The sequence below is a fragment of the Mustela putorius genome, unplaced genomic scaffold (genome assembly GCF_011764305.1).
Source record: "Mustela putorius furo isolate JIRA1106 unplaced genomic scaffold, ASM1176430v1.1 tig00003834_pilon_pilon_pilon, whole genome shotgun sequence".
NCBI classification, from domain to species: Eukaryota; Metazoa; Chordata; class Mammalia; order Carnivora; family Mustelidae; genus Mustela; species Mustela putorius.
This window is the reverse complement of record NW_025421987.1, coordinates 25044520-25056763: the sequence shown is the minus strand read 5'-3', so window position 1 is coordinate 25056763 and position 12244 is coordinate 25044520. Positions and strand designations below refer to the sequence as shown.

Below are 12244 nucleotides of genomic sequence, written 5' to 3'. Positions count from 1 at the left end.
TAGCAGGAGATCAGCTAGATAGCTTATCTAAAGATTGCAAACACCTGCAAATCCATCGGCAGTTGGAAGAGAAGAAGAACAGCAATTCTAGAAACAGAAAAACGATCACTTTCTGAAAGGTAGGACTGGTGGAGAAGAGAATCCAAAGCAACAGGAAGATAGACCCTGGGGGGAGGGGCTGGACCTGGCAAGCGGCGGAGCAATGGAGCACAAAATCAGGACTTTTAAAAGTCTGTTCCACTGAGGGACATCGCTCCAGAGGCTAAACCGGGACAAAGCCCACGCGGGGGCAGCATGGCCTCAGGTCCCACAGGGTCACAGAAGGATCGGGGGTGTCTGAGTGTCGCAGAGCTTGTGGGAATTAGAACGGGAAAGCCGGTTACAGAGACAGAGCCGACAGTAAGATCACAGCTCGGGGTTACCTTGAACCGGTTGCAGACTAGGTGCGCTCGGAGCGTGGCCAAAGGTCAGGCAGACGGGAGTAACTGGGCGCTGTTCTTTGAGGGTGCACTGAGGAGTGGGGCCCCGGGCTCACGGCTCCTCTGGGCCGGAGACCAGGAGGCCGCTATTTGTATTCCTGTCCTCCAGAACTCTACGGAAAGCGCTCAGGGAACAAAAGCTCCTGAAAGCAAACCCAAGCGGATTACTCAGCCAGGCCCCTGGTAAGGGCGGTGCAGTTCCGCCTGGGGCAAAGACACTTGAGAATCACTACACCAGGCCTCACCCCCAGAAGATCAACAAGAAATCCAGCCGAGACCAAGTTCACCTACCAAGGAGTGCAGTTTCAGTACCAAGGAGAGCAGCAGAATTCCAGAGGAGGAGAAAGCAAAGCACGGAACTCATGGCTTTTTTCCTGTGATTTTTTTTAGTCTTGCAGTTAATTTAATTTTTTTCTTTTTCATTTTTTTCTCTTCTTTTGATAAAATTTTCTTTAACTTTTGCCCTTTATTTTTTAACTTTTTAAACTAGTTTATCTAATATATATATATTTTTTCTTTTTTATACTTTTCTTTATTCGTTTTATTTTTTTAATTCTTTTCTTCTTTTTCCTATCTTTCTTTTTGAACCTCTTTTTATCCCCTTTTCTCCCCCCTCAGGATTTGGGATCTCATCTGATTTGGTTAAAGCATATTTTCCTGGGGTTGTTGCCACCCTTTTAGTATTTTACTTGCTCCTTCATATACTCTTATCTGGACAAAATGACAAGGCAAAAAATTCACCACACACACAAAAAAAAAGAACAAGAGGCAGTACTGAAGGCTAGGGACCTAATAAATACAGACATTGGTAATATGTCAGATCTAGAGTTCAGAATGACAATTCTCAAGGTTCTAGCCAGGCTCGAAAAAGGCATGGAAGGTATTAGAGAAACCCTCTCAGGAGATATAAAAGCCCTTTCTGGAGAAATAAAAGAACTAAAATCTAACCAAGTTGAAATCAAAAAGCTACTAATGAGGTGCAATCAAAAATGGAGGCTCTCACTGCTAGGATAAATGAGGCAGAAGAAAGAATTAGCGATATAGAAGACCAAATGACAGAGAATAAAGAAGCTGAGGAAAAGAGGGACAAACAGCTACTGAACCACGACGGGAGAATTCAAGAGATAAGTGACACCATGAGATGAAACAACATTAGAATAATTGGGATTCCAGAAGAAGAAAGAGAGAGGGGAGCAGAAGGTATACTGGAGAGAATTATTGGGGAGAATTTCCCCAATATGGCAAAGGGAATGAGCATCAAAATTCAGGAGGTTCAGAGAATGCCCCTCAAAATCAATAAGAATAGGCCCACACCCCGTCACCTAGTAGTAAAATTTACAAGTCTTAGTGACAAAGAGAAAATCGTGAAAGCAGCCTGGGAAAAGAAGTTTGTAACATACAATGGTAAAAATAGTAGATTGGCAGGTGACTTATCCACAGAGACCTGGCAGGCCAGAAAGAGCTGGCATGATATTTTCAGAGCACTAAACGAGAAAAACATGCAGCCAAAAATACTACATCCAGCTAGGCTATCATTGAAAATAGAAGGAGAGATTAAAAGCTTCCAGGACAAACAAAAACTGAAAGAATTTGCAAACACCAAACCAGCTCCACGGGAAATATTGAAAGGGGTCCTCTAAGCAAAGAGAGAGCCTACAAGTGGTAGATCAGAAAGGAACAGAGACCATATACAGTAACAGTCACCTTACAGGCAATACAATGGCACTAAATTCATAACTCTCAATAGTTGCCCTGAATGATAATGGGCTAAATGCCCCAATCAAAAGACACAGGGTATAAGAATGGATAAAAAACCAAAACCCATCTATATGTTGCCTCCAAGAAGCTCATTTTAAGCCCAAAGACACCTCCAGATTTAAAGTGAGGGTGTGGAAAAGAATTTACCATGCTAATGGACATCAGAAGAAAGCAAGAGTGGCAATCCTTATATCAGATAAATTAGATTTTAAGCCAAAGACTATAATAAGAGATGAGGAAGGACACTATATCATACTCAAAGGGTCTGTCCAACAAGAAGAGCTAACAGTTTTAAACATCTATGCCCCCAATGTGGAAGCAGCCAACTATATAAGCAATTAATAACAAAATCAAAGAAACACATCAACAATAATACAATAATAGTAGGGGACTTAACACTCCCCTCACAGAAATGGACAGATCATCCAAGCAAAGATCACCAAGGAAATAAAGGCCTTAAATGACACACTGGACCAGATGGGCATTACAGATCTATTCAGAACATTTCATCCCAAAGCAACAGAATACACATTCTTCTCTAGTGCACATGGAACATTCTCCAGAATAGATCACATCCTCGGTCCTAAATTAGGACTCAGCCGTTATCAAAAGATTGGGATCATTCCCTGCATATTTTCAGACCACAATGCTCTGAAGCTAGAACTCAACCACAAGAGGAAGTTTGGAAAGAACGCAAATACATGTAGACTAAACAGCATCCTTCTAAAGAATGAATGGGTCAACCAGGAAATTAAAGAAGAATTGAAAAAAATCATGGAAACAAATGATAATGAAAATTCAACGGTTCAAAATCTGTGGGACACAACAAAGGCAGTCCTGAGAGGAAAATATATAGCGGTACAAGCCTTTCTCAAGAAACAAGAAAGGTCTCAGGTACACAACATAACCCTACACCTAAAGGAGCTGGAGAAAGAACAAGAAAGAAACCCTAAGCCCAGCAGGAGAAGAGAAATCATAAAGATCAGAGCAGAAATCAATGAAATAGAAACAAACAAACAAAAAAGCCACAATAGAACAAATCAATGAAACTAGGAGCTGGTTCTTGAAAGAATTAATAAAATTGATAACCCCCTGACCAGACTTATCAAAAAGAAAAGAGAAAGGACCCAAATAAATAAAAACATGAATGAAAGAGGAGAGATCACAACTAACACCAAAGAAATACAAACTATTATAAGAACATACTATGAGCAACTCTAAGCCAACAAATTTGACAATCTGGAAGAAATGGATGCATTCCTAGAAACATATAAACTACCACAACTGAACCAGGAAGAAATAGAAAGCTGAACAGATCCATAACCAGTAAGGAGATTGATACAGTCATTAAAAATCTCCAAACAAACAAAAGCCCAGGGCCAGACGGCTTCCCGGAGGAATTCTTCCAAACATTTAAAGAAGAACTAATTCCTATACCCCTGAATTTGTTCCAAAAAATAGAAATGGAAGGAAAACTTCCAAACTCGTTTTATGAGGCCAGCATCACCTTGATCCCAAAACCAGACAAGGATCCCATCAAAAAAGAGAGCTATAGACCAATATCCTTGATGAACACAGATGCGAAAATTCTCACCAAAATGCTAGCCAATAGGTTTCAACAGATTATTCACCACGACCAAGTGGGATTTATTCCAGGGCTGCAAGGTTGGTTCAACATCCGCAAATCAGTCAATGTGATACAACACACCAATAAAAGAAAGAACAAGAACCATATGATACTCTCAATAGATGCTGAAAAAGCATTTGACAAAGTACAGCATCCCTTCCTGATCAAAACTCTTCAAAGTGTAGGGATAGAGGGCACATACCTCAATATCATCAAAGCCATCTATGAAAAACCCACCGCAAATATCATTCTCAATGGAGAAAAACTGAAAGCTTTTCCGCTAACGTCAGGAACATGGCAGGGATGTCCATTATCACCACTGCTATTCAACATAGTACTAGAAGTCTTAGCCTCAGCAATCAGACAACAAAAGGAAATTAAAGGCATCCAAATCACCAAAGAAGAATTCAAACTATCACTCTTCACATATGATATGATACTATATGTCAAAAACCCAAAAGACTCCACTCCAAAACTGCTAGAACTTGTACAGGAATTCAGTAAAGTGTCAGGATATAAAATCAATGCACAGAAATCAGTTGCATTTCTCCACACCAACAAGACAGAAGAATGAGAAATTAAGGAGTCTATCCCATTTACAATTGCACCCAAAACCATAAGATACCTAGGAATAAACCTAACCAAAGAGTCTAAGAGTCTATACTCAGAAAACTATAAAGTACTCATGAGAGAAATTGAGGAAGACACAAAGAAATGGAAAAATGTTCCATGCTCCTGGATTGGAAGAATAAATATTGTGAAAATGTCTATGCTACCTAAAGCAATCTACACATTTAATGCAATTCCTATCAAAGTACCATCCATCTTTTTCAAAGAAATGGAACAAATAATTCTAAAATTTATATGGAACCAGAAAAGACCTCGAATAGCCAAAGGGATATTGAAAAAGAAAGCCAACGTTGGTGGCATCACATTTCCGGACTTTAAGCTCTATTACAAAGCTGTCATCATCAAGACAGCATGGTACTGGCACAAAAACAGACACATAGATAAATGGAACAGAATAGAGAGCCCAGAAATAGACCCTCAACTCTACAGTCAACTAATCTTCGACAAAGCAGGAAAGAATGTCCAATGGAAAAAAGACAGCCTCTTCAATAAATGGTGTTGGGAAAATTGGACAGCCACATGCAGAAAAATGAAATTGGACATTTCCTTACACCACACATGAAAATAGACTCAAAATGGATGACCGACCTCAATGTGTGAAAGGAATCCATCAAAATCCTTGAGGAGAACACAGGCAGCACCCTCTTTGACCTCAGCCACAGCTACTTCTTCCTAGGAACAACGCAAAAGGCAAGGGAAGCAAGGGCAAAAATGAACTATTGGGATTTCATCAAGATCAAAAGCTTTTGCACAGCAAAGGAAACAGTTATCAAAATCAAAAGACAACTGACAGAATGGGAGAAGATATTTGCAAACGACATATCAGATAAAGGGCTAGTGTCCAAAATCTATAAAGAACTTAGCAAACTCAACACCCAAAGAACAAAGAATCCAATCAAGAAATGGGCAGAGGACATGAACAGACATTTCTGCAAAGAAGACATCCAGATGGCCAACAGACACATGAAAAAGTGCTCCATATCACTCGGCATCAGGGAAATACAAATCAAAACCACAATGAGATATCACCTCACACCAGTCAGAATGGCTAAAATCAACAAGTCAGGAAATGACAGATGCTGGCGAGGATGCAGAGAAAGGGGTATCCTCCTACACTGTTGGTGGGAATGCAAGCTGGTGCAACCACTCTGGAAAACAGCATGGAGGTTCCTCAAAATGTTGAAAATAGCACTGCCCTATGACTCAGCATTGCATTACTCGGTATTTACCCTAAAGATACAAACGTAGTGATCTGAAGGGGTACGTGCACCCAAATGTTTATAGCAGCAATGTCCACAATAGCCAAACTATGGAAAGAAGCTAGATGTCCATCAACAGTTGAATGGATAAAGAGGTGGTAAATATACACAGTGGAATACTATGCAGCCATCAAAAGAAATGAAATCTTGCCATTTTCAACAATGTGGATGGAACTGGAGCATATCATGCTTAGTGAAGTAAGTCAATTGGAGAAAGACAACTATCATATGATCTCCCTGATATGAGGAAGTGGTGATGCAACATGGGGGCTTAAGTGGGTACGAGAAGAATAAATGAAAGAAGATGGGATTGGGAGGGAGACAAACCATAAGTGACTCTTAATCTCACAAAACAAACTGAGGGTTTCTGGGGGAGGGTGGTTGGGAGTAGGGGGTGTGGTTATGGACATTGTGGGGGGTGTGTTTTGGTGAGTGCCCTGGGGTGTATGGACCTGGCGATTCACGGACCTGTACCCCTGGGGATAAAAATATGTTTATAAAAAATAAAAAATTAAAAAAATAAAAGTATGTTTCCAAAATTCAAATAATGTTAAGATAATGTGATGTCAGAGTGCCTAGTGGATGGTTGGGAAAGACATGAAAATGAGCACGATTTTGGATATTCCCTGTCCTAAGAATTCTTAAATGTTAGCTTTCTTGTACCCCATACTCTAAGTATAATGAGTGACCCATCCTCAAGTTCATTCCTGTCCTGCCTTTCTCAACACTGAAACTCCACACTCTTTACTACTGATTCTCCTGAAGGCTTCGCCCTGCTTCTGTGTTTTGCAACACTTTGGTTACTTAACTTTTACATCTTGAAGTATCAAGATTCCTTCCTTAACATAGCCACCTTGTTATTCTTCAGAAACAACTCTGATTAAATCATATCTTTTTTTCATAATTTTTAATGGATTGTCATTGCTACCAGAGTATGTGCAAATCCAGTATATATCTAGATCTGCATATATGCACTTGTATATGTTTGTGTTCATGTGTCTGTCTAGATTTATTTATTTTTATTACATATTTATAAATAAAATAAATATAATAAAATATATTTATATAATATATATAACAGTTGCTTATATCATACACTTAAAGTGAATTATTTTTGTTTTTCTTGCTAGGATAGGCTTCTGGGTTGGGCTATGACAAAATAGCAGGAAGAAGCTATTCAATTAGTTTAGTTTAAACATCGATCTGTTTAAAAGATGTTTAACTATTCAAACACTTTAACTATTCTATAGTCTGGAAGTACACATCACAAGATTAGACCAGATCATCTGCTCCTGAGGGATATCCCCAAGCCCTAGAAAAGGAAGGAGTGGATCACAGCAAATGCTTTCCCCCCAGGACATCCATATTATTGCTGTGTCTCAGATATTTCTAATACTATTGGATGCTGAGTCAGTATTGACCTGGTGAAGAGCGCTTTCTTGTTCTGAGACCCACTCAAAACTCGTATTCTTCTCCCATTTGAGCAGGTCTATCTGTGTATAGTATCTTTTCAACTTTGTAGGATTTTAAGAGATGTTTGGAAATAAATTCAAGCAAGTGCTTGAATTGCTGTATTAACTAATTAATTAATTGCTGTATTATTGTGTTAAGCTACAATTTAAATACTAAGCCATATATCACAATTTTTCTGACCAGAATGTTTAATTAATAATAGTGTTAGTGGAGAGTAAACAAAGTTTTAATATTATTGATATATAAAATTAAAAATTTTAATACCATTTCTTTAGTTTAACTGCTTTTAAATTTCTCTTTTCATGTTTTATAATGCATAATATTTTAGCATAGTAGCACACCTATCTAATTTGTAAGTAAGAATATATATATTTAAGACATACTACCAATGATCTTATTAGTATGAATGTACACCAAAATGGTTTGAAATATCTCCTCTACCAAAGCCATCAGAAGATGAAAGGTAGTTGGAAAAACAAGAGTAGATGAGCTAATATGGGGAAAAGTCTAGAATGAAAGAAGAGGAAGGTCAAGGATATAATCAGAAAGAAGGATATAATCAGAAATTACACACTAGTTACCAATGTAAGTACCTTTATTTCTCCCCACTAGAAGATGAGCTCTAGTAGGAGCCATATATAAAAACTAAGAACTTGCCTCCACCATTTGCACATCCAGTTCCACAGTCCCCTTTGTCTTTTCCATTACCTGCATACTGAAAGTACTTGATAAAAGTTGAGCAGAATGGAAATGTTAGCAGTTAGTGCAGCAGGTATTGAGGATCTAGCTCAGTGTGTTGATCGTTTCTCAAAAGATGCATGACATGACTGGTGACTTAACATTTAGTCAAGACTTTTACAATCAGGACATGTAAGAGTCGCCCCTGATACATTGGTGAATGCATTATAAAAGCAGTTAAGTATCATGTAAATCAGGAAAAGAAAAAAAATCAAATCTATTTAAAAGACCTAGGAAAGTTCTCATGGAGGAGATCTGATTTGAGCTCAAGGATGAGTAGTATTGAGATGGAAGGAAAGAGAGAAGGAGTTTTAGATGATGTAAACATTATCAGTGAAGGGATGATTAGCTGAAGCACAGAAGGTCAGTGAAGGGATGTACATGGCCAAGTGCCTTGATGTAAGAGGAAGAAAGGAAACTGATAGGTAAGACACAGGCTGACTTTGGAAAATCTGGAATACCAAAATAAGAAAAATGGATTTGGAGGTGTCTGGGTGGCTCAGTCAGCTAAGCTTCTGCCTTCAACTCAGGTTATGGTCCTAGAGTCCTGGGGCCAAACCCCAGAGCCCCATGTCCAGCTCTCTGTTCAGCAGGGAGTCAACTTCTCTCTTTCTATTTCCTCTGTTCCTTCCCTCTCTCTCATTCACTCACTCTCTCTCTCAAGTAAATAAGTAAAATCTGAAACAAAAACAAAAACAAACAAAAACAAAAAAACACCTTAAAAAAAAAAAGAAAAATGGATTTGGTTAGACACTAGAAAAAGAGCATGGCAACTTCCTGAGCAGTAGACTATCATTTCCATGAGGGTTTTGCAATACATGGAACAAATTCAACTCAGAGTGAAGGAGTTGATGAGCCTAACTAATCCTCCCACACCTTTTGTTCTCCTCTCTAAATGCTAATCATCTTTTATAAACCGTATTAATCTCTCCAGTAACTGTCCAAGCTGACCCAAGACTCTCTTTGCCTCATTTTACATTTTATGCATAGGATAATGAACAGAATTCTAGAAATGATGTCAGTTACATAAGAACCAGCAAGATGATCATCAAATGACTTAGGGACTTTAGCAAAGGTCATTTACTTTAACCTCATTGTCTCACAGGTCATCTTTAATTCATGTCACAGAGTTAATATGTTTTGGAAGCTGAATCTCCCCATAGAAATACATTGATGTCATCATAGGGAAGTCCCATAAGCATTTGATGGGAAAGTTACCTTTGCATTGTAAGGAACATAATTATTGACACTGACCTCTTAGTAGTCTAATAGACTTTCATTCTTTCAATCCCAAAATGTTTTTGAGACCATAATTTATATTCTGAAATTCTACAAGACATACCACCATTAAAAAAAAAGAAATCTGAAGTTGTAAGACTCTTCTCAGAGCACTCAGGTAAAGGAAGTATTCAAATTTATCTTTACGTTTGCTATTAGCATCCATAAGTATTGATTTATCTGAATTAGTTAGCAGATTTCAACTTCTCACCTTCCTAGCTCTTCTTACAACTGAGGGCTATGGCAAATTAGCATGAGATTTAAACTCAGTTCCTGCTGACCTTTTCTGATTATAAGGTAAACGTTCAAAACATACAGGTAAGAATGCAGCTTAATTCTGTTAAATAATTCAGATAAGTACATTGAGAGTAATTTCTAACACAGCTGAATAAATAAATGGCTTATATTTAGTACTTTAAAACAAGAAAATAAAATGTTCAACCTGTGCCTATATTTTGATGTTTTCATTATGGAAAAATAAACCCATTTTGACCAGAAAATTTACATAATTATACATATTGGTCAAAATACCCCAATGGATCCCAAAGTAATGATAGAATATAGTCTTTGAGGCAAAGCAAAATTTGTCTTTGAAAATCATATTTAAAACAAATTTTTAAAATCTATTCATTTGAGAGAAAGAGGTAGACAGAGAGAGCTCAAGCTGGCAGAGAGTGGAAGGAGAGGAAGAAGCAGACTCCCCACTGACCAGGGAGCCAGATATGGGGCTCAATTGGAGGACCTGGAGATCATGACCTGATCCAAAGGGCACACTTAACCATTTGAGCCACCCAGGAGCCCCATCTCAAAAATCTTATTAAGATTTTTTTTCTCTTTCTCTAAGTAGTATAAAACTAAAATATACAGGCAAACTTATTTTATTAGATTTCAAACTACAGTGCTATACACCAGAAAATCTTATATAAGTTTCTTAGGAAGCAGGAATATATTATATGGGTCAATTCAGATAAGAAAATGATACAGAAATTTTTTTAATGATAGATTTCCAAGAATTTCCATTGTAGGCTGTTGTTCAAAATTAGCAGTCTCAATTTGCAGAAACCGAAGAGATCACTAGGGATCAGTGGTAGTATGAGAGAAGCTAGGACTGGAATCAATACTTTTTTTCTTCTATAGCATAAACAACTCATAAGTCATAACTAAACTCAAATGTCTACAATTCTAATAAGGAAACTGTGCATGCATATAAGGAAAAAGCCATGTAGATTATACACAAGAAATTCTAGATTGTGTTGCATATATAGGATATGCTTGAGAATGCAAGAAGTAAAAATCAGTGTGGTCTGGGGCATTTAGTTAAAACTTTCTTAAGTAACATTATATGTAAACTTTACATAAAGAAAAAGAGGATTTAGATATCTGGGAAAACTCAACAGGAATGATGGGATGGACAAAATCAGTTTTAATGGAAATGGATCTAATCCCAGAGAAAGTGATGAATGAGGTGAAAATATACAGATAATTACTTCCTTGGATAGCCAAAGTAATTTTCTTTAAAAATGAAGTCCTATTCCTAAACCTTTGTGATCTTCAACAATTCCTAAGATATAAATTTAATATTTGTTGAATGCTATTTTCAGGCATTCACTCCACCGGGAGAGTATATGAAGTATTTTTGCTCAGTTACAAAAATGTGTATATATGGAAATTGATGGTAAATTTATTTTAAGGATCATTAATACAAAAATTGACACTAAAATTATGTCAACAATGAAATTATGTCAACAATGAACCAAATATGGGTATGGAAGATTTGTACACTATTCATACATGAATTCATGAAGACAAACCTTTTCCTTTGTAAGCGTTCTTCTTGCAATTACAAAAATATTCATGGGAATGTTGATTTTCAGAATTGAGGTTATAAAACTGACATGTTAGGGGAATGACTATCTCCTAGAGGTTTGTGTGTCTGTATCCAGAGATACTAAGGGAAGTTTGAAGAAGCTCCTCTCTTTGTTGTAAAAAGATATAGTTGGAAGGAAAGTTATACACACTCTAAATTAGAATCTTGTATTTCCAGAATTCCTATCTCAACAGAGAAGGTGGATATGACTGAGGATAACTACTCCCTCACCACTGAATTTATCCTCACAGGATTTACAGATCACCCAGAGTTGAGGAGCCTCCTGTTTGTGGTATTTCTCACTATCTACATGGTCACTATGGTGGGGAATCTGGGTCTGGTGGTATTGATTTTTATGGAGCATCGTCTTCACACACCAATGTACATCTTTCTGGGCAACCTGGCTCTGATGGATTCCTGTTGTTCCTGTGCTATTACCCCCAAAATGTTAGAGAACTTCTTTTCAAAGGACAAAATGATTTCCCTTTATGAATGCATGGCACAGTTTTATTTTCTCTGCCTTGCTGAAACTACAGACTGTTTTCTCCTGGCAGCAATGGCCTATGATCGCTATGTGGCCATATGTAGCCCTCTGCAGTACCACACCATAATGTCAAAGAAACTCTGCGTTCAGATGACCATAGGGGCCTATATAGCTGGAAACCTGCATCCCATGATTCATGTAGGGTTTCTCTTTAGGTTAACTTTCTGTGGGTCAAATCAAATTAATCACTTTTTTTGTGATGCTTTTCCATTATACAGACTTTCCTGTGTTGACCCTTACATCAATGAATTGATGATATTTATCTTTGCAGGTTCAGTTTTAGTCTTCTCTGTTATCGTAGTCCTAATTTCTTATCTCTGCATCCTTTTTATGATTTTCAAAATGAAATCCAAAGAGGGAAGAGGCAAAGCCTTATCTACTTGTTCATCTCACTTTCTCTCTGTCTCAATATTCTATGGTTCTCTTCTCTTTGTGTACACTCGACCACAGTCACTTAAAGAAGAGGATGAAGACATACCTGGTGCTGTTTTTTATACTCTAGTGATCCCTTTATTAAACCCTTTTATTTATAGTCTAAGAAATAAGGAGGTAATAAATGCTATGAAAAAAGTTATAAAGAAAATTTTATAA

General features: G+C 37.5%; 1 protein-coding gene across 1 annotated transcript; it reads left to right on the top strand.

The window, feature by feature from the left end:
- The first annotated feature begins 11289 nt into the window (after positions 1-11289).
- LOC101676478 (olfactory receptor 5K3-like) lies at positions 11290-12244 on the top strand. Its single transcript, XM_004771989.2, has one exon. It carries the CDS (start codon positions 11315-11317, stop codon positions 12242-12244), a length of 930 nt encoding a protein of 309 aa, XP_004772046.1. The 5' UTR covers positions 11290-11314.